This window comes from Heterodontus francisci, chromosome 10 (genome assembly GCF_036365525.1).
Source record: "Heterodontus francisci isolate sHetFra1 chromosome 10, sHetFra1.hap1, whole genome shotgun sequence".
NCBI classification, from domain to species: Eukaryota; Metazoa; Chordata; class Chondrichthyes; order Heterodontiformes; family Heterodontidae; genus Heterodontus; species Heterodontus francisci.
The window spans coordinates 29,342,806-29,369,722 of NC_090380.1; the positions used below are offsets into that span (position 1 = coordinate 29,342,806).

The window sequence follows — 26,917 nt, forward strand, 5'->3', positions numbered from 1 at the left end:
AGGTTCAAGAAGGCAGCTCACCACCACCTTCGTAAGGGCAATTAGGGATGGGCAATAAATGCTGGTCTGGCCAGTGACGCCCACATCCCATGAATGAATTAAAAAAACATGAGAGCAACAGCTTGGACAAGCGTTACTTTACTAAGACATGCTAAAAATAGGAAGTTTACAAGGGTTAGGAGTTATGCAGCATTCATACAAAATGATTTAGTCTGGGCATCTCCTTTAAAGCTATTCCCATAAAGATGACTTAATTCAGTACCATAAATAGGGTTGCCATGTTCTGACCAGTTCAAAATGGGACCAGAGCATGAGGGAGAGAATGATTTAATCAGACTTATTTAGTTTATTTATGGGTGTTAGCCATGATTCAGTTGGTCACATTCTTACCTCTGAGTCAGTAGGTTGTGGGTTCAAGTCCCACTCCAAGGACTTCACACAATCCAGGCTGGAAATGTGGAGTAATCAGTTCAGCCATGATCTTATGGAATGGCAGAGCAGGCTCGAGGTGTCGAGTGTCCTACTCCTGCTCCTAATTCGTATGCTCGACACATCAATGCAGTCCTGAGGGAGTGCTGCCCTGTCAGCAATGCTGTCTTTCAGATGCGACATTAAACTGAGGACCCATCTGCCCCCTCAAGTGGACATAAAAGATCCCATGGCACTATGCCAGTGTCCTGACCAATATTTATTCCTCAAGCAATATCACTAAAATTATAGGGTTATTATCACCATGCTGTTCGTGGGAGCTTGCTGTGTGCAAATTTGCTGCTGCATTTCCTACATTACAACAGAGACAACACTTTAACAAAAATGGATTTAATTGGCTACAGAGCTCTTTGGGACATCCTGAGGTCATGAAAGGTGCTATAAAAATGCATGTCTTTCTTTTGTTTCCTTCCATTCAAATGACGCACTTACTGTCGCTGGGTCAAAATCCTGGAACTCCCTTCCTAACAGCACTGTGGATATACCTACCCCACATGGACTGCAGCGGTTCAAGAAGGCTCACCATCATCTTCGTAAGGGCAATTAGGGATGGGCAATAAATGCTGGTCTGGCCAGTGACGCCCACATCCCATGAACGAATAAAAAAAACGTATTTCTGCCTAGTTTCCTTCACCAATTTACTTTGCTGATATACTGGACAGAATTTTTACAGGCAAGGGGAGGCATGTTTGGGTGTGCGTTGGGAGCTAAATTGCCTGAAAGAAACGTCAGATTCGGAGCCCGACATTATCCCACCCTCTTCTGGGTTTCACCGGGGAGGATTGGAAGGTGAGGGGGGAACCCTTGTGCAGTTGCCAAGTAGGGCAGTTAAATATTCAAGTAGGTCATTTAAGTTCAGTTTTAAACAAGGATTCTGGCTTCGAAAGCCAGCGGTTCTAATTCCCGAGCTGTGTGGAACTCACCAGGGTGACCGAGGCGAGTGCACGGTGAGAAGAGCTTCTTCAGTGAAACTGTCAGGCTGGGAAGCCCTTGATCAGTGAAACTGAAGAGCTGCAGCCATGGCCAGATGAGAGGCTGCTGTTCACAGCACTTCTTCTCAGAGAGCGCTTTCAGTGCTTGACAGAGGATTGTCAACTTCTTGGAAGGCACTTCACCTGTCTAGCACTTCACTCACCTTCAGTTGCACTTACCTGCTGCCAGCCTTCACCATGGTATGGGAGCAGCTTATGTAGCTCTACCTCTGATGGGAACAAGAAAAGTAGCAATATCAACAGCACCAGGAGCAGCACCAGTTGCCTTCTCCTCAGCCATATGCTGGTCCACATGCTGGATGGACACAGAGATCCAGCTCAAAGGCAAGACCTCCTTTCCAGTGAACCAGGTGGGCATGCATTGACAGTGGCCGTTGAGGTGCCTGTCACTGGAGGGCCACCGGCCCCCTCCCCCTTGCCGCACCCCTGACTCTACCTCTTCTCGAGGTTTTGTGCTCTCTTCTCCTGCATGGAGAAAAAGCAGAGAGTTCTTAATATTAGAAATAGCTTGTGTGAAGAGGAGGGAAGGGCAACATTTGCAGAGGGTGATTTTGAGGCATGGGTGTGAGAGGACAATAGAATGAGGGTGAGTGTGAGTGTTGGCTGTCTAGATGGGGATGTGAGAATTGCTGGGAAGAGAGGAATGAGTGCAGCTGTAAGGTATGTTGTCCTGAGGAGTGCTGTGCAGGAGAATACTGGGAAAGTCAGAGTGTGGTGTCTTGGCACCTGAAAGTGTTATGCCTTCCCGCCCTCCTGAGGTCCTGGATCCTCTTGGTGCACTGTCTCCAGGTTAGAGGGACCACACTCCTGCTGCTGAATTACTTGACCACTTGCATCCATGCCTGCGTGGTTGTAGAGGTTGTTCTCTTCCTCCCTTGGGAGAGCTCACCTCACTGCAGCCCCTCGGATCCTGCAGCAGGACCTCCAGGTAAGAGTGTGAGAGGCAGGGAGCAACCTTCCCAGGTCTCCATTCCTCTGGTTGCTGCAGCCTCAGAAATCCATGTGCAGGTGACCCTTTGTAACCCATGTCGTGGTCCCTGTAATTAGAAATCCTTCCAATGACAGATCCAGTGCGTCATCCTGCCCACCCTCCCTAATCGGTTGGGGAACCTGGAGGTTGGATATTATTGCCATGATGCAGTTAAAGAGCCTCGGCAGAGCCCACTGCAGATTCCAACGGATTCACGACCCACTAATGGTCTTTGACCAAACAGTGTGAAAATCTGTTTAAAATTCCACCCACTGATGTACAATTCTCAGGATTATCCAGAGTCAAGGGTATTCTCATTTAAGATCTAACACTTAATCCTTCATGCACTAATTTCATAAAACACAACTACATGATCAAAGATCAAATTAAATGGTCATGTGAACCTGAGGAACAATACAGTGTTATGGTTGTGTATAGCAAACAAACCACTGACACCATGGCGGAAGATCATTTGTTTGATGTACAGTTGGTTGGTGAGGGTGTGTCAGATAGATATTTTATTGGTTAGGGTGATTAAGAGTGATGATTTGTTGGTAATAAATTAAGTGAATTATCAAACATATTACTGTCTCTAATTAAATGAATTTGTTAAAAGGGTAAGGAAAGAATTATCCAACAGAAAGTACTTGGGATCAGATGTGGACAAAATTGGTTCACCTGCCAATGTCAACCCAGGATTTTTTTTGGGAATGTGCAGACCAATCACGGTGGGTCTCCTTGCTAGGACTGCTCTCGGTGTGTCACAGTTTGTCTGCATTCTATAGTGATTTTAACTTTGGACTAGCCTGAGTGTTGATTCAGAACTGACAAATACAGATATTTAATCAACTTATGAAAAGAAATAAATGAAGGAAAGGAAAATAAAGAAATGAATTAATTAGATTAATGTTACACTTTTGACACCCTCAGGATGCATTACAGCCAATGAAGAACTGTATTTTTGAAGTGCGGTTACTGTTGTAATGTAGGAAATGTGGCAGTCAGTTTGCACACAGCAAGCTCCCACACACAGCAATGAGATAAATGAGCAGGTAATCTGTTTTACTGATGATGGTTGAGGGATAAATATAGGCCAGGACTCTGAGGAGAACTCCCCTGCTCTTCTTCGAAATAGTGCCATGGGATCTTTTACATACACTTGAGAGGTTTAACGTCTCATCCAAAAGACACCACCTCCAACAGTGCAGCACTCCCTCAGTACTGTACCGAAGTGTCAGCCTGGATTTTGTGCTCAAGTCTCTGGAGTGGGGCATGAACCCATGACCTTCAGACCTGGAGAAAAGAGTGGTACCACCTGAGCCCAACCTGATACCGAAGCTCACCAAATGCTTTCCTTTGCCGTTTATAGCTTGTTTGCTTTATCATGAACAGAGATTAATGCCCATAAACTTTATTACTAAGCAAGGCAAAACTGACATTAACTGCATATTAATAAAATACAATTTGCAGTAAAAGTATGATGGCTACAAAGAACAATCATCACATAGAATCAGTCTGCCTTTATTTTCAGATCACAAGCAGAAGTAAAGAGTCACTATGGGAACGTATCAAAGGCTTGTTGGATGCATGGTCAGGATGGGTAGTGATGTTACTCATTGGACTTCTGGCAGGTATGATATTACAATGCTTCTCAGTGTATATTGTTTACATGGTCCATGCGATGTGGGTTGGTTGCTATCGTCTGAGGGGTCAGAGAGGATTTTACCCGAGTGTAGTTTTCTGTACCGACCCTGAGTTTTTCTCTTTTTTTGACACTCTCAGGGGATTACATAGCTGTGGGGAGGGTGTGTGAGTGGGAGGAGAGTCCAGTCATGATACTGCAACCAGTATCATGTGGATGTGGGGCAGGCTTGATGGACCATCTGTCTTTTCCAGTCTGCCATTTTCACATAGTTTGTATGTTTCTTTCACTGTTCGTTTAAACTCCGAGCGACAAGTACAACTAGTGTTTAATTAATAGCAGAGCCTAACCTCGACTGGCCCACCCAATGTAGTTTTTAATCACTGACCAACACAAACAAATGGACCGCTGGGTTGAGCACTACCTCGAACTGTACTCCAGGGAGAATGCTGTCACTGAGACTGCCCTCAATGCAGCCCAGCCTCTACCAGTCATGGATGAGCTGGACATACAGCCAACCAAATCAGAACTCAGTGATGCCATTGATTCTCTAGCCAGTGGAAAAGCCCCTGGGAAGGACAGCATTACCCCTGAAATAATCAAGAGTGCCAAGCCTGCTATACTCTCAGCACTACATGAACTGCTATGCCTGTGCTGCGACGAGGGAGCAGTACCCCAGGACATGCGCGATGCCAATATCATCACCCTCTATAAAAACAAAGGTGACCGCGGTGACTGCAACAACTACCGTGGAATCTCCCTGCTCATCATAGTGGGGAAAGTCATTGCTCGAGTCGCTCTGAACAGGCTCCAGAAGCTGGCCGAGCGCGTCTACCCTGAGGCACAGTGTGGCTTTCGTGCAGAGAGATCGACCGTTGACATGCTGTTCTCCCTTCGTCAGATACAGGAGAAATGCCGTGAACAACAGATGCCCCTCTACATTGCTTTCATTGATCTCACCAAAGCCTTTGACCTCGTCAGCAGACGTGGTCTCTTCAGACTACTAGAAAAGATTGGATGCCCACCAAAGCTACTAAATATCATCACCTCATTCCATGACAATATGAAAGGCACAATTCAACATGGTGGCTCCTCCTCAGACCCCTTTCCTATCCTGAGTGGCGTGAAACAGGGCTGTGTTCTCGCACCCACACTTTTTGGGATTTTCTTCTCCCTGCTGCTTTCACATGCGTTCAAGTCCTCTGAAGAAGGAATTTTCCTCCACACAAGATCAGGGGGCAGGTTGTTCAACCTTGCCCGTCTAAGAGCGAAGTCCAAAGTACGGAAAGTCCTCATCAGGGAACTCCTCTTTGCTGACGATGCTGCTTTAACATCTCACACTGAAGAGTGCCTGCAGAGTCTCATCGACAGGTTTGCGGCTGCCTGCAATGAATTTGGCCTAACCATCAGCCTCAAGAAAACAAACATCATGGGGCAGGATGTCAGAAATGCTCCATCCATCAATATTGGCGACCACGCTCTGGAAGTGGTTCAAGAGTTCACCTACCTAGGCTCAACTATCACCAGTAACCTGTCTCTAGATGCAGAAATCAACAAGTGCATGGGAAAGGCTTCCACTGCTATGTTCAGACTGGCCAAGAGAGTGTGGGAAAATGGCGCACTGACACGGAACACAAAAGTCCGAGTGTATCAGGCCTGTGTCCTCAGTACCTTGCTCTATGGCAGCGAGGCCTGGACAACGTATGTCAGCCAAGAGCGACATCTCAATTCATTCCATCTTCGCTGCCTCCGGAGAATACTTGGCATCAGGTGGCAGGACCGTATCTCCAACACAGAAGTCCTCGAGGCGGCCAACATCCCCAGCTTGTACACACTACTGAGTCAGCGGCGCTTGAGATGGCTTGGCCATGTGAGCCGCATGGAAGATGGCAGGATCCCCAAAGACACATTGTACAGCGAGCTCGCCACTGGTATCAGACCCACCGGCCGTCCATGTCTCCGCTACAAAGACGTCTGCAAACGCGACATGAAATCCTGTGACATTGATCACAAGTCGTGGGAGTCAGTTGCCAGCGTTCGCCAGAGCTGGCGGGCAGCCATAAAGACGGGGCTAAAATGTGGCGAGTCGAAGAGACTTAGTAGTTGGCAGGAAAAAAGACAGAGGCGCAAGGGGAGAGCCAACTGTGCAACAGCCCCGACAAACAAATTTCTCTGCAGCACCTGTGGAAGAGCCTGTCACTCTAGAATTGGCCTTTATAGCCACTCCAGGCGCTGCTTCACAAACCACTGACCACCTCCAGGCGCGTATCCATTGTCTCTCGAGATAAGGAGGCCCAAAAGAAGAACCTCGACTGGCCCACCCAATGTAGTTTTTCAGTTCTTTGACACAGGTGAGTGCAGCTGGAGATAAATCAGATGAAACAGATGTTCCAAAACTTGTCTCTTACGGTGGCAGGGAGATTAGAGAAAAGTGGCCACCATGTCATAGAGTTTATGAAAATTATAGCACAAATCAAGGCAATTCGGCCCAGTGTGTCTATGCCAGCTCTCAACTGGAGCTATCAAGTTCCGTTTTGCTGCTGTCCCTCTGTATCCTTTTATATTCTTCCTTTCCTAATACTTGCTCCAAATCTCTTTTAAATAATGGTTTATAGGGCAGGATTTTCCCCACAAACTTCAGGATACCGACGTCAGGGTTACATGGGGGTCAGAAGCCCGCACTGGGGGTGGGGGGGGGAGGTGGATTCAGTAACCTGGTAGCGATTTTCCCCGAGTTGGTCAATTATAGGCCAGAGGGCAGGCTTGCCTGAAGTGATTTATGACTTTAACCCTTTTTAGGGACTAAACCAAATCAAGCGTACATCCCTATGAATCTCCTTTAATTAAGTTCAAACCAGACAAATTCTTATAGACACTTATTTGGGTCTAAAGAACTGAACTAGTCTTCCCTCAAAGAAAGAAAACTAACAGAGAATATTACCATCTTTCGGAGAGCCTATATTTTTAGTAATTATGGCTAAGCCATAAATATCCCAGATATTATAAGCGTCTGGGAAACTCTCTTCAATACGTATCTCCCCACTTAAAGAGACATAGAGAGGGGGTCCTTGTAGTTGTACCCAGAATGCTACATGAGACAATTTATTAACTTTTATATATTAATATATGCAATACACTTTAAGTGGCTAAGTATACCACAATATCAAAGATTACTAAGAGATGTAACACATGATCTTATTTCTAAAATAGAATCCAAAAGTTTAACCTTGATAATGTTACAGCAAAATATCTTAGAATATCCATCAAAATTCAAAGTAAACTTTTACCTTAAATTTCATGAGTAAGCCTCAGGTTGAGAAGCATTGATGAGGAATTAAGTACTTCTGGTTTGTTGTTTCAAGACTCTCATGTTTATACTGTTTCTGAGCTATCATCTGACCTTTCAGCATATAGGTGTTACCTTTCTGTGTGTGTTTTTCCTGTTTTTGAGATCCATATATGGTAATATCATTAGCTACCATCCCCATTTATTTGCTGGAAATCCCTTTCTCTTGAGGTTGTGATCTTTTATCTGGTCCAAATGTTTATAATTGGGTTTACTTGGCATCTGTTTCCATAAGTACCATTTCATTTTATTATTTTGTTATCTGTAATTGTTTTTTATGGTACCTTGAACTTTCTATTGAGCCAGTCTGACTACATCACCAATGCTATCGACTAATTAAGTTTATAGCTACCTCCTACTGTCGTCACACAAGAAGTTTCAATGTGTGTCATGTTCTAATTCCATTGTAACCTTGAAAGACCTTGGAATTTTTAACTCTACCTTCTTAAAGGGGAATTTCAGTGAGTCTCGAAAACTGACCATTTATTCAATCTTTAATTCTAAAAGGTATAATATATTAACTATATCTAAATTCTACCTAATTAAGCCTATTATACCTATGTTTCATCACACCCACCTCTAGACCAGTATAAAGACGAACAACGAAGATAGGTTGCTTTAACTAAGTAATGTCTAAAATGTAAACATTCAGTAATGTGTTATTGCCTATTATGTAAAACAGTGCAATAATACAGAAGACTATTTCGACAACAATCATAGTCCTCATTCTTACATGGATCATCTAAATTTTCCAAAAATGAACCTTTTAATTTTATCACAATGTTCGGTGATCTGAGGTCACAAAATGTTTAATGAGATGACTGTATCTTGACGTGTCGAACATAAATGATCAATCCATGAAACCATGTGATGAGGTAGAGACGTCTGACGAGGCGAGGTAAACATATCTTCGATGAGATGGAAAATAAGGCCACTCAGCACTGGTCTGAGATTCTATTTGCAGAGTTAAAAAAAAATTATAGCAGCAAAAGAGAAAAAAGAAAAACCCTGCAAAGACTAGAGCACTGAACATAATTTGTAAAGGAGGAGAAAGAAAATAAAAATCACTCGAACTAGAATGAGGATGACAATCTCAATTACAGTGATCACTGGAACGAGATATGAGAATATACCAAAAGTGCGTCCAAACACTCCTGTAACAGCATCAATAAGCCATTCACTGGCAAATTTAGCAGCAAAAGTTAACCCTGGCATTGCCTCTACAACCCCTTGACCAATAGCCTGTAGCCAATCTAGAGCTTGCCAAATATTAGTCAATTTAATCTGCGACAGCAATGTTTGTGCCCTTTTAACAGTTTCCTCTACTAAATAATCGGTATAGTCAAGAATCATTTCAAAGCCCTGTAACTGGCTAAGTACAGTACTAAGCTTATTAATTTTAACAGGCGTAGAAATAACACAAGGAGCATAAGAATTTCTAGATCCGGAGGATTTAATATGTAGGAAGGTGTGAGCACAGCAAGTAACATCCTCAGAGGGCGTGTTCGTAGAGAAGTAAGGCTCCGTAGCTGCTGCTTAATCTTGAATAAAGACCTGTTGGGATGAAGTAAAATGTGCTTTAGCCTAATTTTAGTCACATTCCAGCCAACATCCTCAAACCAGGAATAAAATGAATAGAGCTGAACATCAGGGAATTCTGATGTTGCCTGGATAGGAGTGTTATTCAGAACTTGATTATCTTTATAACAGATGTACGTTCCATCAGAGGCTAACTTGACAAAACAAAGAAGAACCTTTCCGCCATGTTTTCCTTAGTACCATCGCACTCTTCCAATATTATAATGAATGAGAACATCACATGCATTACTTCCCCTCCAAATGTCACTCAGGGCAAATGCAGTAAAATGTTTTATTCCTGCTTCTCTGCAAGAAATCGCATAGTGTGAGGTGTTCAAGCAGTAAAACATCTCAGGCATGTCACATGCACTGCTTTCATCCGGAAGACCTTTAACAAAGAATCTACCAGTACGTTAATCCTTGCTTTGTGCGAGAGCAAGTCCCATCACTGAGAGTCTTCTGGTGCTTTGTTCCTTTCTCACAGTGTTTCCTCCTCCTGTTGTTGTGACTTGACTATTGCTCATTGGGTTCGGTGTGGTTCCCAGTGAAACCAACCTTTGAGGGGCTGCGAGTTTGTGCGTGGGGGAGGAACAGTTATTGACGCAGTTGGTTGCAGTTTGATTAGCGTCATTTCCGATACCATCCTCCTGGCTGGGTCTTGAAAGATAGTGCACGACTGCACCTTGTACTGTTCCTCCATTCCTGTACCCTTCGGGACACCTCTTCAGGTTGTTTACAGAGACAGTGTTAAGAGATTGCTTGCCATTTGGCTGGTTAGCAAATATATTGACAGTTCTTTCATTAATAACAAAATGTATTTGAACAGGTTTCTTCCACTTGGGTCTCAAACCAGTTTTCTGTTCAAACTTTCTCTCCTGAACCCACACCCCGGTTACAGGTTGCCAAGTTTTGTTAGTTACCTGTTTTTGTCTATTCTCCTCTCTAATCTTCTGATCAATTTCTTGAATTTGATCTGTTATTTCTTGTTTCAAATCTAATTGTTGCTGTCGGGTCAAGGAGTCAGAAAGCGCAGAGGCAATAAAAGAACCGTAAGTGGTGTATGCATTTCAATAGCATACATTAAATAATATGGTGTTCTAGGGAACACTGTCCCTGATGCACATGTGGGTACATTATTTAGTGATAGCGGTACCTCCAGAATGATGGCGGCTCACTTATTCCCTCTGATTCTCAACAGTTTGCTCAATAGCTTTTTTACTTCCTGGTTTTTACGTTCCACCAGTCCTGCTGACTGCAGATGACATGGTGTGCTGTGCTCTAACCCAATCCCCCTTTGCACACAAAAGTCTTTGAAAACTTTGGAAACAAAGGTTTGATCAGAGTGTAGGATTTTGGGTGCACCAGCTACAGTAATGATGTCAGTAATAGCATTGACAAGTGTGGTTTCTGAAACAGTTTTTGTGGGGGACCAGCCAGCAGAAAGAAGTGCAGCCGTCAACACAAACCAGAACATGTTTATACCCCATTGATGCGGGTAGTAGTCCAATGAAATCAACAAAAAAATTCTCCATTGATTTATCAGGCTTCACAGGAGCCAACAGTGGCAGTTTAATAAGTGATGATTTGTTGATCAAATTACATGGCTCACAATTTTGCCACATATGTTTTTCGGGCTTTAAGCATGCCTGGCCACCAATATAAAGGAGTCAATTTGCAGAATGTTGTTTGGGCACCACTACATGCCTGACCTATGCCTTCGTGAGCTTCTTTTACAAGCTGTTCTCCTTTGAGACTCGGGGTTACTTCCCGGACATTCTTTGGCAACTTAACCAGTACAACACCAGTCGGGGTCTCCGAATAGAAGTACTTTAATGGATATTCTTTTGGATTCTGTTTCATCGGGTCTGTTAGCTGAATCAGTTCCTCATCCTGATTAGCTGCCCATTCTGCCCTAGTGATTACCTTAACTATGGCAGGCCCCTCTCGAGGGAATGTTAGTGAGACTGAATGTTTTGCCTGTCCATCTGCAAAACTGTTGCCCTTTGAGTATACTGAAGCAGTGATACGATCAGGTACATGAATTACCTGAAAATTACGTTTCTCCTTTCGTAAATGGAGAATATCTTCCCACAATGTTTCATGGGTTTACCTTTGTGACTTGTAAAGCCTGTCTGCTCCCAGAACACAAGGCCTTGGTTATAAGGCTGTTTACAATAGTCACTATCTGTACAAATTAATGTGGGCTTAACAGGTTCTGCCTATTTATACGGAGGCCTAAGAAATCTACTTCCTCTGGAATGAACTGACTCTTTTTAATGTTGATCAGGTATCCAACAGCAGTGAGCCGGGATAAAACCGTATAAACAGCCTGCAAGTGTCCCTGGAGATCATTATGTGAAACATAAATGTTATGCACGTAAGAGTTAACATTGGGCAGGTCTTTTAGAAGATTGATAACGTGTGCAGAAAAAAGAACAAGACTGTTTTGAAATCCCTGGGATAATGTAGTCCAACAGTATTGAAAACAGTCAGGGGCTGTCATTGCTTCCCAAATCTGACCACTGAGTTTTTATAATTACAGGATCCATGATTGAGTAATCAGCTCCTGTATCAAAGAGTGCCTGTACCTGTTCAGCAGTAGGCAGTGTTGCCAGGACATAAGGGAATTCGAGAGATCCGAGTTGGGTGCCAGCCCTTCACTGTGGAGAGTCAAATGCTTCTGAGTCCTGACTATCAGCCCTGCCTTGATTTCTGATTACTTTACCTGAAGCCTGCCCCTCTCTCTTAGGAGTCTCATGCTTTCCCGATCCCTTAGGTGGTCTATCAGAAAGCTTACAGTCACAACTATCGCCCCCTTGGGGTGGATGCCAATCCTGTCAGGAGTCTTTCTGATCTCTGCCTCTGTCAGCCCTGGAACCTCCCATTCCTCTGTGATAGGCATGGCCAGTGTAAAATTCATCCCCATAGGGATCCCAGCTGACCCTGCTATCTCTACGAGGTGTGATGCTAGACCGTTCCGGGGAGCTATGCCTTGCGCGCTCCTGACTAGATGGCGGTGTAGACCAACCAGAACGCCTGTCTGGGGACCCAAAGGAACGAATCTGTGGGCGACTGGAATGCGAAGGAGCCTTGGTCCTATCCTGTCCCTGTCTGTGCGAAGCAGAGACATTGTATCATTTTTAACCTTAGGATCCGGTTGGACCACAGGCTTAGTACGGGGCAGGCCCAGCAGGGTATGGCTTGAGCGGATAATGCCTTCAACATTATCCCACCTCTGCTGGTTATCAGGATAAGCAGACAAAGCCCCTTCACAGGCTAGTCTAAGTGCAGAATTCTGATACTGGTTAGCCAGACAGCCATGAACAATTTCCCAGTTTCCATGTGTAAGGTCCTTGCCTAATCGATAGGTGGCTACCAAACCATTCGACAACTGTATTTTGAAGGATTTCTTTGATTGTGCCCATAACATGCCCTTCCTGAGTTGCGGTCAGGAGTTGGAATATATTTGGGAATATATATATGTGGGAATGTATCCAGCTGTTGCATTTATTGATTGGGGGGACTAGATCAGAGCTTAGCAGCATGGAGCGGAGCTGCTGTAAATGTGCAGCACTCCAGCCTTGACAACAAGTGTCAAGTCTATCAAGGTTGTTTAAAATCCATCGTGTTTTATCTTGGTTGCCGAGACCGGGCTTGCCACACATGGCATATATAAAGTTAAGATTCACATTGCCTAGTTGTGTAATTTGAGACTGTTCCACAGACAGAGGAAAGCCTGAAGCACCATCATTAGCAAAAGCCTGGAGAAGTGCCTGTTTCATTGTGAGGAAGCCATCTAATCCGAAACCCATGGCCACCAGGCATGTAGGGAGACCCAGGACCTATAATTCCACCATGGATACCCCTGCCTCGTGCACCAGTCATTAGGCCACCCAATTGTGCAGGCGTGCACTTTATCATGAAGTAATGTTGTGGATCTGGGGTATCAATCTGATTATCCCACTGAATATGTACTATCCCTTCCTCCTGGGAGTCACCCACAATAGTACCATGATCTCTAACTGAATGATCGGCATCAAAATGATCTGTCTCAAAGACTACCACCTGATCTGTCTGAGGCAGCGGAATGGGGTTCTGTAATCTATTAAAACAAGTGGATGAATCACCCAACAGGAAAATTAAGCCAATCCCTTCATCATTAGCCATTATATCTGAACGGAACCTGAACGAGGAGTTAAAATGCATCAAGACCTAATCACAACTAGGATTTAAAGTGAACTTTAAAGGAAATTTCCAAACTTCAAAAGTAGAATGAGGATGTTCTGTTTAAGATCCACAAACCGTGATCAAGAGTTTGCCGTCTCTAGAAACTTAAATCTGGGTCTTAGTACCACTGACAGTAAACACTCCTCACGTACTTACAAATCTAAAATAAACATTAAAGACTAATATATAACTACAGGATTCTGTTATCAGCAAGACACGTTTTTGGGCACCAACTGAAGTGATTTATGACTTTAACCCCTTATAGGGACTAAACCAAATCAAGTGTACATCCCTATGAATCTCCTTTAATTAAGTTCAAACCAGACAAATTCTTATAGACACTTATTTGGGTCTAAAGAACTAAACTAGCCTTCCCTCAAAGAAAGAAAATCGACAAGAAAATATTACCATCTGTCGTACAGCCTATTTTTAATAATTATGGTTAAGTCCTAAATATCCCAGATATTATAAGGGTCTAGGAAACTCTCTTCAATACATATCTGCCCACTTAAAGAGATACAGAGAGGGGGGTTCTTGTAGTTGTATACAGAATGCTAAATGAGATGATGTATTAACTTTTATATATATATATATATATATATATAAAAAAATTGAACATGCAATACACTTTAAGTGGCTAAGTATACCACAATATTAAAGATTACTAAGAGATGTAACACATAATCTTATTTCTAACATAGAATGCAACAGTTTAACCTTGCTAATGTTACAGCAAAATATCTTAGAATATACATCAAAATTTAAAGTAAACTTTTACCTTAAATTTCACGAGTAAGTCATAGGTTGAGAAGCATTGATGAGGAATTCAATACTTCTGGTTTCTTGTTTCAAAACTCTCATGTTTATACAGTTTCTAAGCTATCATCTGACCTTTTAGCATATAGGTGTTACCTTTCTGTGTGTGTTTTTCCTGTTTTTGAGATCCAGATATGGTAATAACATTAGTTACCTTCCCCACTTAACTTATTTGCTGGAAATCCATTCTCTTGAAGTTGTGAGCTTTTATCTGGTCAAAATGTTTATAATTGGGTCTACTTGGCATCTGTTTATGTAAGTACCATTTCATTTTATTATTTTATTATCGGTAGTTGGTTTTTTTTATGTTACCTTGAACCCTTCTTTTGAGTCAGTCTGTCCACATCACCAACACTATCAACTAATTAAGTAACTAACAGACACCTTGAAAGACCTTGGAATTTTTAATTCTACCTTCTTATAGGGGAATTTTAGTGAGTCTTGAAAACTGACCATTTATTGAATCTTTAATTCTAAAAGGTATAATATATTAAACTATATCTAAATTCTACCTAATTAAGCCTATTATACCTATGTTTTGCCACATACCATCCAATTAAAGACAGTCCATGGGTTGTCGAAGCTGCAGGGCCAATAGGAGGCCCTCAAGCTCAGAAGAAGCAGCAGGCTACCTTTTCAGGTAAGTAAGAGAGAGAGCACCTCAAGGTGGAGGCACCCACTCTCCAACTTTTTAAACTTTAAAATAAAAATTGCCCTTAGCAGCTGGGCATTGTGGAGAGAGGCCACAGGGTGGCCTGCAGCTAAAGCTGAAGCCAGGCAGACCAGGAGGACTTCAAAGCCTGCCTGGAGTGCTGGATCCTGATCTGCCACCGGGAGACTGCCACTAGGCAGCTGGCCTAGCCCCTGATGCTGATCCAAGTCTCCTATATTTTTCCTCAAAGTTTACCATAAAACCTGAATTGCTATCATCAGAAAACGTCAGGATCATTTCTCTTTGGTTTATGTCCACATCATTTGAAAACAAATTTGTCATGGATTTCCCTTAGCCCTAATGTGTGCTCCAGTGGCCTAAGTCAGGAATCTTTAGTTATTTGTTTATTCATCTCTTTTTTAATGAATAAAGGTACTTAATGGTTCATTTGTTTGTGTGATACCCATCTTCATTCCTGCCCCTAGTATATTATTTAAAAATTCACTCTCAGGAATGTAGGTGTGACTGTAAGACCAACATTTATTACCCATTCCTAGTTGCCCTTGAGAAGTTGGTTTCCATGTAGTGTAAGTTCTCCCACCATTCCATTAGGGATGGAGTTCCAGGATTTTGACCCAGTGACAGTGAAGGAATGGTGATCTATTTCCAAGTCAGGATAGGTAGTGACTTAGAGGGGAACTTGGAAGTGGTGGTGTTCCCATGCATCTTTTTTTATTCGTTCGTGAGATGTGGGCATCGCTGGCTAGGCCAGCATTTATTGCCCGACCCTAATTGCCCTTGAGAAGGTGGTGGTGAGCTGCCTTCTTGAACCGCTGAAGTCCTTGGGATATAGGTTCACCCACAGTGCTGTTTGGAAGGTAGTTCCAGGATTTTGACCCAGCAACAGTGAAGGAACAGCGATATAGTTCCAAGTCAGGATGGTGTGTGACTTGGGGGGGAATTTGCAGGTGGTAGTGTTCCCATGCATCTGCTGCCCTTGTTCTTTCAAGTGGTAGAGGTCGCGGGAAGGTGCTATCGAAGGAGCCTTGGTGAGTTGCTGCAGTGCATCTTGTATATGCTACACACTGCTGCCATTGTGCATTGGTGGTCAAGGGAGTGAATGTTGAAGGTGGTGGATAGGGTGCCAATCAAGTGGCTGCTTTGTCCTGGATGGTGTCGAGCTTCTTGAATGTTGTTGGAGCTGCACCCATCCAGGCAAGTGGAGAGTATTTGCTGCCCTTGTCCTTCCAGATGGTGGAGAACGTAGGTTTGGGAGATGCTGTCGAAGAAGCCTTGGCGAGTTGCTGCAGTCCATCCGACAGATAGTGCACACTGCAACCACGGTATGCTGGGTGTGGAAGGTATGAATGTTTAAGGTGGTGGATTGGTGCCAACATTGCTGCACCATATTTGTAAGATCATTGGGGGACTCTTGATTATCAGACAGTTTCCCCTAAGGAGGGGTCTCTCTCTCTCTCTCTCTCTCCATTATCAAATGCAATAAAAGTAGAATCAAGTTGCTGCAACAATAAGCTAATGGAATGTGTTTGCTGTTGCTGGTTTTAATGCTGCGCTTTATGCTTCGTCTTATTCAGGGACACTGGCTGGAGTGATAGATCTGGCTGTCGACTGGATGACGGACCTGAAGGAGGGAGTCTGTTTGGCTGGATTCTGGTTCAGTCATGAGCAATGCTGTTGGACATCCAATGAGACGACCTTTGAGGACAGGGACAAATGCCCTCAGTGGAGGACATGGTCAGAGCTTTTGACCAGCCAGTCAGAAGTAAGAAATCACAGGACTGCATTTGATTCTTGGGCCTATATACAGCAATACATGATGCCAGTTGCAGCTAACACTTTTAAATGTACTTGATTCTAGATAAATGCACAATCTGATCCAAACATAGAGTCATAAGACCCCAATTCCCCTGGAATTATACTTGTGTTCCAGGCCTCTGTTCAGTGAAGTTTAACATGCTCAGCAATCTCCACACACACTGTTTATACGCCAGAAGCATTCCTTAGACGTAACTCACAAAAAAGTTGCAATGAAATTTGCAGTTTGCTGAAAAATGTGAGAATGATACAACAACACCTTATATTTATATAGTACCTTTAATGTAATAAAACATCCCAAGGCACTTCACAGGAGCATTGTAAAATGAAGTCTAACACTGAGTTACAAAAGGAGACATTAGGTCAGATGATCAAAAGCTTGGTCAAAGAGGTAGGTTTTGAGGAGTGTCTTAAAGGAGGAAAACAAGGTAGGGAGGGTATTCCAGAGCTTAGGATCTAGGCAAGTGAAGGTGCAGCCACCAGTGGTGGAGTGATTAAAATCAGGGATGCACAAGAGGCCAAAATTAGAGGAGCACAGATATCTTGGAGGGTTGTGGGGTGGAGATTACAGAGATAGGGAGGGGCAAGTCAATGGAGGGATTTGAAAACAAGGAGGAGAATTTTTAAATCAAAATGTTGCTTTACCGGGAGCCAATATAGGTCAGCGAGCACAGAGGTGAGTGTGGAAGGGGACTTGGCGCAAGTTAAGACTCGGGCAGCAGAGTTTTGGATGACTTCAAGTTTACGGAGAGTAGAACGTGGGAGACCAGTCAAGAGTGTGTTGGAATAGTTAAGTCTAGAGGTAACAAAGACATGAATGAGTGTTTCAGCAGCAGATGAGCTGAGACAGGGGCAAAGTCGGGCGATATTACAGAGGTGGAAATAGGCGGTCTTAGTGATGGCATGAATATGAGGTCAGAAGCTCATCTCTGAGTCAAAAGTGACAGCAAGGTTGCGAACAGACTGGCTTAAACTTAAGACACTTGCCAGGGAGAGGGATGGAGTCAGTAGCTCGGGAATGGAGTTTGGAGCGGGGACAAAAGAATGATGGCTTGAGTCTTCCCAATATTTAATTGGAGGAAATTTCTGCTCATCCAGTATTGGATGTGCGATAAGCAGCCAGATAGTTTAGCAACAGTGAAGGAGTGGAGAGAGGTGGTGGTGAGATAGAGCTGAATATCGTCTGCATACATGTGAAAACTAACGCTGTGCTTTCGGATGATGTCACGAGGGGCAGCATGTAGGTGAGAAATACGAGAGGCCAAGGATAGATCCTCGGGGGACACCAGAGGTAACGGTGCGGGAGTAGGAAAAGAATCCATTGCAAGTGATTCTCTGGCTACGATTAGACAGATAAGAATGGAACTAGGTGAGAACAGTTCCACCCAGCTGGATGACAGTGAAGAGGTGTTGGAGGAGGCTGGTGTGGTAACCTGTGTCAAAGGCTGTAGGCAAGTCGAGAAGGACAAGGAGAGAAAGTTTACTTTTATCACAGTCACATAGGATGTCTGGAGTGGGGCCCAAACTTAACCCTTCTGACTCCGAGGCGGGAATACTACTCCTGAGTCAGCGGTCACTCCGTCTGGACAGAGTACCCAGCTTGATGGCGACCCAATATTTAGAGACCATATTCTAGTCTGCACTCACCTGGTCTGGATCGAACCCTTCCCCTTCTTACTCAGAAGTAGGAATGATGCATTTAAGCAAAGGCTTGCTCCCAATACATATTGGCAGCTTATAAAAACTGACAATCTCTTATATCTGAAACTGCATAGTTCACATGTGTTGCAATGACAATCTGTGCATGTGTGTGTAATTCTCTGAATACATGATTTTTACTTTGGTTTAATATTGAATCCGAAAGATGGGACCTCTGACACTGTAGCACTCCTTCACTACTGCACTGGATTATGTGGTGGCACTGAGCCATGGCTGACACCTACATTAGTGGACCAAGGTGTATTGTGAAATGAGGAGCCATTATTGATTTTTCCAAACTCATAGCTATTATTAGTTATATAGCTGTACATGTTTGAGTGTGAATTGGAAAATCACTGAAAATACTCAATGCTTGTAACAGGCCAGGTACCTTACCATGAATAAGGGCTTCTAAAAGCTACATTATATCCACTCTAAATGGTACATAACTTGTATCTAATAGATGTCTGGGACTGTTGTAGACCAACTGATCAAGATTGATTGCTATGATTGGTCAAAAACATATATCATGCTACTTCCAGGATGGTAGATGGATCTAAGATTTTTTTCTGTTTAATGAATTTCTATGTTCCTATATGACTTTTACTCCAGTCACAGCTTTTGCATGGTGTGGACTGTATGTTGGAAACAGTTCTTTCTTTTCTTTTCTTTTCTTTTGGGCCTCCTTATCTCGAGAGACAATGGATACGCGCCGGGAGGTGGTCAGTGGTTTGTGAAGCAGCGCCTGGAGTGGGTATAAAGGCCAATTCTAGAGTGACAGGCTCTTCCACAGGTGCTGCAGAGAAATTTGTTTGTCGGGGCTGTTGCACAGTTGGCTCTCCCCTTGCGCCTCTGTCTTTTTTCCTGCCAACTACTAAGTCTCTTTGACTCGCCACATTTTAGCCCTGTCTTTATGGCTGCCCGCCAGCTCTGGCGAACGCTGGCAACTGACTCCCACGACTTGTGATCAATGTCACAGGATTTCATGTCGCGTTTGCAGACGTCTTTAAACAGTAAGTTGGAAACAGTAAGATAAATATAAGTACCCTTTGTCTATATGTCTATGTTTTTTTTCCCCCAGGGTGCTAGTGCATACGTTCTGAACTATCTTATATATGTTCTTTGGGCTTTGACCTTTGCCTTCCTGGGAGTCTCACTGGTCAGAATGTTTGCACCTTATGCTTGTGGCTCCGGAATACCAGAGGTAGGTACCAGTCCAAAGAGATTAAATTTGCATTCTATGTTTCGCTGCAACAACCTTTTACATGCTGCTGCTTTCTAGATAACAAAAATTCTCACACAACAAAGTTAAGCCATTGATGAAACATCTCACAGCTGGTTCATATATCTTCAGCATTGTTGAAGATTATGAATGTAATGTTTTGTAATGCACCCAATCTCAGGCTTTTGAAGTAACATGGACCCAAGTCTTGGCAAGTGCTGCTGTGGTATGGAGCACTGGGGCATTCATGAGTAAAGCTGAGGTAGCTCATCCTTTCATTTTTTCTCCCCAGCCTTGGGGAGGCCACACAGTACCTTTCAGGGCCTCACATGATTACCTACTTGTGTTCAGGCGCTCAATGTGCAACTGAACTCATTCCATAGAAATTACGACAGAGTAATGGGCAGCTTGGCCTAACTAGTGTCTGTTAGGATTTACCCTTCACACAAGCAGTATCCTAGCCTCATCTGCCCATCATGTTCCCGGCTCCCTTTATCTCCTTTTCCTAAAATCCTATGTAACTCATTCTTAAATGTTTCTCTGCTTCAGTCACTATCTCTGGTAGTACATTCCACAACCTCACAACCCTTGGTGTAAATAAACTTTCTTCTACACCGTCCTAAATAATTTCTAATTAATCTTGTATCTATGCTACTTCGTTCTAGACCCCTTAATCTCTTGATACAGATAATTATGGGGGAAGCTGTGGGTGAGGTTGAAAATGACCAATCTTAATGGCAGGACCTCATTAATAATTTTTAGTTGTGTTACCTGCCTAGAGAGCTGACTGGTGGAATGAGGGAACACCAGCAGCTGGAGGCCGCAGCCAGGGACCCTTGGGGATGGTTCCCGGTGAACGGGAGGTCAGAGAGGCCTGTGATCAGGGCTGGGGGAGGCCAAAGGCTTCCACTGAGGGTTCCAGAGGAGCACTCCTGTACTGCCAGCAATGCTGGAAGAGGCACTTACCCTGTGGAGCTGACAGCTGCCAAGTTTCCTGACCCCTGGTAAACCCGCACAGCCTTGGGGCTAATATCCAGTCACTGTTCTATCGACTGTTCTCATTCCTTCCTAATTTCAAACACATAATGGGGTTATTTTCATGAAAGGGTGAAAACAGGCACTAAATGGGTGCAGTGCTAGTAAGACTTGTCTGTTTAAAAGTCTGCATTAGCACAAAGTTCCACTGCTAATACTGATTCCCATAATTCAAACTTGCCTAGATGTGTTAAACCAGAAACCTGTAGGTGTATCACTCAAGTGCTGATTAATAACAGTCTTGTGGAGCAGTATATGTGGGCTCCTCACATCCGCTTCCACTGAAGACGTGAACTGCTCTGGCTGGTACACAATGGCACATTTCACGGTGGCTCAGAGACCACATGAGAGGGCATGCAGGTTCTCAGACACAGCACTGGAGGTCCTGGTGAGGAAGTCCAGTGGAGGAGGGATATCCTGTACCCACAGTGGGAAATGGAAGCCACCTCATTCCCCTCATCCTGCTGTTCCTCTCTCCTGCAGCATCTGGTGCTGCTCTGCCTGGCCTCACGTCCTCCTCCCATTTCTCCTCCAGGTCAAGGAGGAGCCCAGTAAAGTGCTGATGACCAAGCACTCCCTTTCTCCTGGTGACTCCCATTAAGATGTCCCATAAGGTAGAGCAACACCGCACTTACTTCTTTTAGGTGAAGTCCTCAGAATTTCCAGAATAAAAGTTGCTTGAGTGTTAGAAAGTCTTGACAAAGTGTCCCAGATAGTCTCCTGATGTATTTCAATGGTCCTCTTCAAATCTCCAGCAGCAGGTGAACAGGAAAATGTGATGTAGCTTTAAGTAGCGTTTGAAATCCTTTGCAACTCTGCGTTTACTCCCAATCAGCTGGTCGCAGTTAAGAGAGGGTGTCAGTTCAAGTACTAGCCACCAAAATGCTGTGCAGGTTTCTTAGAGTATTAGGGAGCAATCGGCCCCTGAACAAGCTTCCAGGTGGCTGTTTCTGACAACGGCTTCAATTCCTTTACTAAGATGGCGTCCCACAATAAATCAGACTTAAACTAACCTTTCAAATTAAGATTCCATCTTGGCCACCTCGGAATCTCATTAGCACCTAAAGTGTCCAGGGAAAATCACTCCCGCTTCTAGAATCATACAGTACAGAAGGAGGCCATTCAACCCATCGTGCATTTGCTGTCTCTTTGAAAGAGCTATGCAATTAATTCCAGTCCCCTGCTCTTTCCCCACAACCCTGCAATTTTTCTCCCCTTCTGATATTTATCCCATTTCCCATTTAGACTCTTGAACCTGTCTCCATTACCCTTTCAGGCAATACATTCCAGATCATCATAACCTCTGTTAAATTACCCTGTAATCCCCTCTATTGTAATGAAAACAGATACAATTTTACAAGTCTATCTCCTACCATTATGTGAAACAATAACACCAACCTGCACCTTTAACGTAGTAAAGCATCGCAAGCTACATCACAGGAGTGTATTAAGACAAAAATTTGACATTGAGCCACATAAGGAGATTTTAGGATAGGTGACCATAAGCTCGGCCAAAGAGATAGGTTTTAAGCAGTGTCTTAAACTAGAGAGAGATATGGTGAGGCCGTGAGGTTTGGGGAGTGATTTCCAGAGCTTAGGGCCTAGACGGTTGAAGGTGCGGCCACTAAATGGGTGGGGGTGAAGGAAATGAGGGATGGTCCAAGAGGCCAGAATTGGAGGAACGCTGAGTTCTCTGAGGACTGTAATGAACAGTTCATTGCTACATGAATGCGAAGCAATGTGCCCCTGAAATGTCTAAAATCAGTTTTTAATTGAAGTTGAACATTTTTCAGCCAGAAATATGTATTTGTTTGGGAAAAAAAAGTACCTATCAGATCTGAAATGTACTGTGTTTCTGTGAAGGATGTTAATGTCTTTGACTCTCTTTTAATTGGCTTAAATCAATTTTTTCCAGATTAAGACCATCCTCAGTGGCTTCATTATCAGAGGCTATCTGGGCAAATGGACATTATTGATTAAAACAGTAACTCTGGTGTTGGCAGTATCCTCGGGCCTAAGCCTCGGGAAGGAAGGACCCCTGGTTCATGTGGCGTGTTGCTGTGGAAACCTCTTCTGCTGCTTGTTTTCAAAGTACAGTAAGAATGAAGGGAAGAGGAGAGAGGTAAACAGTAACTTAACTTCTAGGAGAATATCTCTGGTAATAATTAAAACAGAAACCGGATGAGTATCAGCTAGGAACTAGATAATTCCAAAACGTACAGGTGATGGAAGAGTGGTTCCAGATGTTGGATGGAAGTCAACCAGGGTATAGGCCATTCAGGCCCTCGAGCCTGTTCACCATTCAGTCAGATCATGGTTGATTTGTATCTCAACTTCATTTACCCACCATTGCTCCATATCTCTTGATAACAAAAATCTATCCATCTCAAACTTAAAAATGTCAATGCACCATCCATCAATTCAGCATCCATAGTCTTTTGGGGGAAGGAGTTTCCACTGAAAAATGAAGTGGAAAAGGACAGATATTTGTGATGTGGGCATGAAGTGGTACCTGAATTTGTTGGTGATTGCCAGAGGCAAGATATTAGGAAGAAAGTGATTTCCGGCAAGGACTCAATGGGCCAAATGGCCCCCTTCTGTGTCGTTATGACTCTAAAGGGCAGGTTCTGATTGTGTGCTCTTTTTAATGGTGGAAGTTCTCGGGTAATACATAACTTGAGCATGTGTCTTCCTTCCAGGTGCTGTCTGCTGCTGCTGCTGCAGGTGTCTCAGTTGCATTTGGTGCTCCCATTGGTGGCGTGCTTTTCAGCTTGGAAGAGGTAAAAAAAAACTTCTGCCCAGTTTCCCCCAATGCCTTGTAAATAGATTTCATTGCCATTATTTTAGATTAATAAAGCAAGAACAATAAAATATTGCAAATATAAATATTGAACTCACATAGGCATTGGCTACCTTGTTATTATTCTTTTTATTCATTCATGGGAACTGGGCAGCATTTATTGTCCATCCCTAATTGCCCTTGAGAAGGTGGTGGTAAGCTGCTGTCTTGAACTGCTGCAGTCCAGTGCTGTAGGAACACCCACAGTGCTGTTAGGCTGCAGTTCCAGGGTTTTGACCCAGTGACAGTGAAGGAACAGTGATATAGTTCCAAGTCAGGATGGTGTGTGGCTTGGAGCAAAGCTTGCAGGTGTTTGTTCCCATACACCAGCTGCCCTTGTCCTTCTAGGTGGTAGAAGTCACGGGTTTGGGAGTCGACTGTTCCCCTGCCAGCCTGTAATGTAGCCCCTGTAAGCAGTGCACCAAGCTCTGGCCTCCCAATACTAGCTTTACATTCAGTGGGATGCTCTCATCAATGGGAGTGGATTGGTTAACTGCCTCCATTGCACGATCATCAACCAGCTATTAAACACCACCATCCCCAATGATCTGCTGTTGAAAGCAAGGGCAAGAAGGCAGGAGGACTACACTTAGTCTGAGCAGAGTGAGTTCAGTATGTATTCTTCTATTCAACAGGGCTGACACCAGCCCTCAGCTGATTCCTGTGCTTGTCAAAAACAGTCCTGCATGTTTTTTCATATCTCTGAGTAAAAATAAGCAAGATGTGTTATTGTACTATGTAGTGATTTGTCCTAAGCTTGCAGCCTGGCCACTATCCCAAGACGTAATACATGGTAATAATGGACCGCAGTCAATAATCCATTGAGATATAAGGATAAGCTAACCCATCCCCTGCTGTCCCATTGATTAGCCTTGACCAAAGGGAGCATTGCTGGGAGACAGTGTGGTGTTTGTTCTGAATTAGAATGATTAATGCAAAGGACAATTGTTATTAGATCGGTGTGAATGTTCTAACAATGATATTGTAAGGTAAAAGCTGCACAGATGGCTGAATAAATGTCCGACCAGCTCAATGTTTAAGGATTTGAATATTTCAAATATTGTCGACACAATATGGGGACATCATGGCTCAGCCTGACATACATTTTCCGGAGAGGGCCATTGAACAACAATCAGAAGTTGCTGCTTTTTGCCACCTCTCTAGTTTAGAGGGTGCTGAGACCTGATTGAGCTGACCTAGCTCTGCACTGACTGGGTATTGAATTGAATATCAGACTTTCCTAGATCAGGGCCACACTGCAAACACCCCTGCGGAGCTACTCATTAATCCTTTATGACCAAAAGCATGTCCATTATCCAATTTAATTGAAAATATTATTATTGTTTCTTGTTGCTTTTGATACAGAAGCTACATTCTTTTTGTTGCAGTCCCACTAATTCCTTTGAAGGACATCACTCTCAGTCTTGTACCAGTTCCAAAGTATAATTCAGGTTCGCCCACAGGCAGTTTACTGAATCGAAGGCTGATGACTGTATAATTTGATCTGAATATTTTTGTGCCTAAACTTTACTGATGTTTGCCTCATATTTTTTAATGGGAATCTGGTTCTCCTTGGAACAATTTACCATTCAATTGGCCTAGAAATTTGGCCATTCAGCGCCCATTTTACAGGCACTAAATGACTTATTAAACTTTCACGCTCATTACAAGCCGGAAGTGCGTAGTCCGCCATAGTGGTAAAGGCCTATTGGTCTCCAAGGGTCACAGCTCAACCCTAACTACCGTATCCTTCCTCCCCAACCCAGTCACTGATATCATGACCACCCCCGCTACCTCTACTTTACTACCTGATTGCCTCCCTTCCTCCCTTATCTGAAGGCCGCTGCTGCCCGATCTTTCGTGCCTTTGTTGTAGAGCTCGCTGCGACCATGCAAATTAGGCCTGAAGCCCAATATCAAGGGCACCTCGGGCCTCACCGTTCAGGCCCAAAAATGACACGGCCCAATTTCAAGGCCACTGAGCTAAATTACTGCTTTCATCAATTGATTTACTGAGACGCCTATGGAAATGAAAGTGGCTAATATATCGATCTATTCTGGCCTGAGATTTCAGCAAGTGAGTCACAGTATTTATATGCATTATAATAAAGTCATGCAAGCCAGCAAGGTCCCAGCTTTGATTCTCACTGTGCTGTGTTTGTGATCTCCGCTGGTTATAGGGCTGTTACAATTGGGCCGGTGCCCCCTGGTTGGAGAGGAAAGACCATTACCTTCTGTCTGCCAATATAAAGTACTGTTAACAGTGGACAGAGATATCCGCAGTCCAAATCTCGGTGTTTTCTGAGGAGTGTGGTGGGAGGCAACAGAGAAGAAGTACCCCCCAAATATTTGGTGGAAATATTCTGAAGTGAGGAAAATGAAAGACATGTTAATGATTGTGGATTCTGCTGTTCTCTTTCAGGTCAGTTACTATTTCCCATTGAAGACGCTGTGGAGATCATTCTTTGCTGCTTTGGTGGCAGCTTTCACTCTCCGTTCAATCAACCCTTTTGGTAACAGTCGGCTGGTGCTGTTTTATGTGGAGTATCACACGCCCTGGTACATGGCTGAACTGGTGCCCTTCATCCTACTTGGGGTTTTTGGAGGCCTGTGGGGAACGCTTTTCATCCGTGGGAACATTGCCTGGTGCAGGAAGCGCAAGAACACTAAGCTTGGAAGGTACCCAGTTCTGGAGGTGATAGCCGTGACTGCCATCACAGCCATCTTTGCCTTTCCGAATCAGTACACTAGACAAAGCACCAGTGAATTAATCTCTGAGCTTTTCAATGACTGTGGAGCGCTTGAATCTTCACAGCTCTGTGACTACATCAACGATCCTAACATGACTCGACCAGTGGACGATATACCTGACAGGCCAGCAGGTCCTGGGGTCTATGCGGCTATATGGCAGTTAGCTCTTGCCCTGGTTTTCAAAATTGTTATCACCATATTTACTTTTGGCATGAAGGTGAGGATGGACAACACAAGTCATTTTATCTTAAACTGTCTCCATTGTATGATCCTGATAAGCACAGGACAGATTTATCAATGTGCATTACTATTGCATCAGAGCTGGTAAAAATAGACCAGTCCCTGGGGAGGGGAGTTCAGCTCCTGACTGCTATCTAGTGACTCTGACTGGAAGTAATGGCTGGACAGGGCCTAGTTATAGTGTCACAGTGGTGTAGTGATTATGTTACTTGACTAGAAATCAGAGGCCCTGGCTAATAATCTAGTAGAACATGAGTTCAAATCCCACCTTGGTAGTTTGAGAATTTGAATTCAGTTTAAGAAAAAAAATCTGGAATTAAAAATCTAGTAGCTGTAAACTTGCCCAACAATGTCCATATTCCTGAGAATTAATTTTTTAAAAATGTTTGAATAGTGTACTGGTGCTCACTGTCGAAGCCATTTCTGTGAAGCAACGAAGGGTGACTGTCAGCTATGTTAATGGGCCCATCTCCATAAGTTTAAGCACCAGTATTATTTACCACTATGAAGTGGCAGATATTTGGTTTGTGTTATCCGATTCATACGGCCACAATCAGTGAATCTAAAAGGTGGGGTCATTTATTG

The 26,917-nt window shown here is 43.6% G+C and overlaps 1 protein-coding gene across 1 annotated transcript in view; it reads left to right on the forward strand.

Annotated features, from left to right (window-relative positions):
• The window catches only part of LOC137374102 (H(+)/Cl(-) exchange transporter 4), a 97,064-nt gene that overhangs the window by 53,529 nt on the left and 16,618 nt on the right, over positions 1 to 26,917 (forward strand). The window contains exons 3-8 of the mRNA XM_068039859.1: positions 3,983 to 4,082; positions 16,308 to 16,495; positions 19,328 to 19,450; positions 22,419 to 22,625; positions 23,203 to 23,283; positions 25,764 to 26,309. Of these exons, the coding sequence (XP_067895960.1) occupies positions 3,983 to 4,082; positions 16,308 to 16,495; positions 19,328 to 19,450; positions 22,419 to 22,625; positions 23,203 to 23,283; positions 25,764 to 26,309 (1,245 nt within the window). The remainder of the gene's footprint in view (positions 1 to 3,982; positions 4,083 to 16,307; positions 16,496 to 19,327; positions 19,451 to 22,418; positions 22,626 to 23,202; positions 23,284 to 25,763; positions 26,310 to 26,917) is intronic.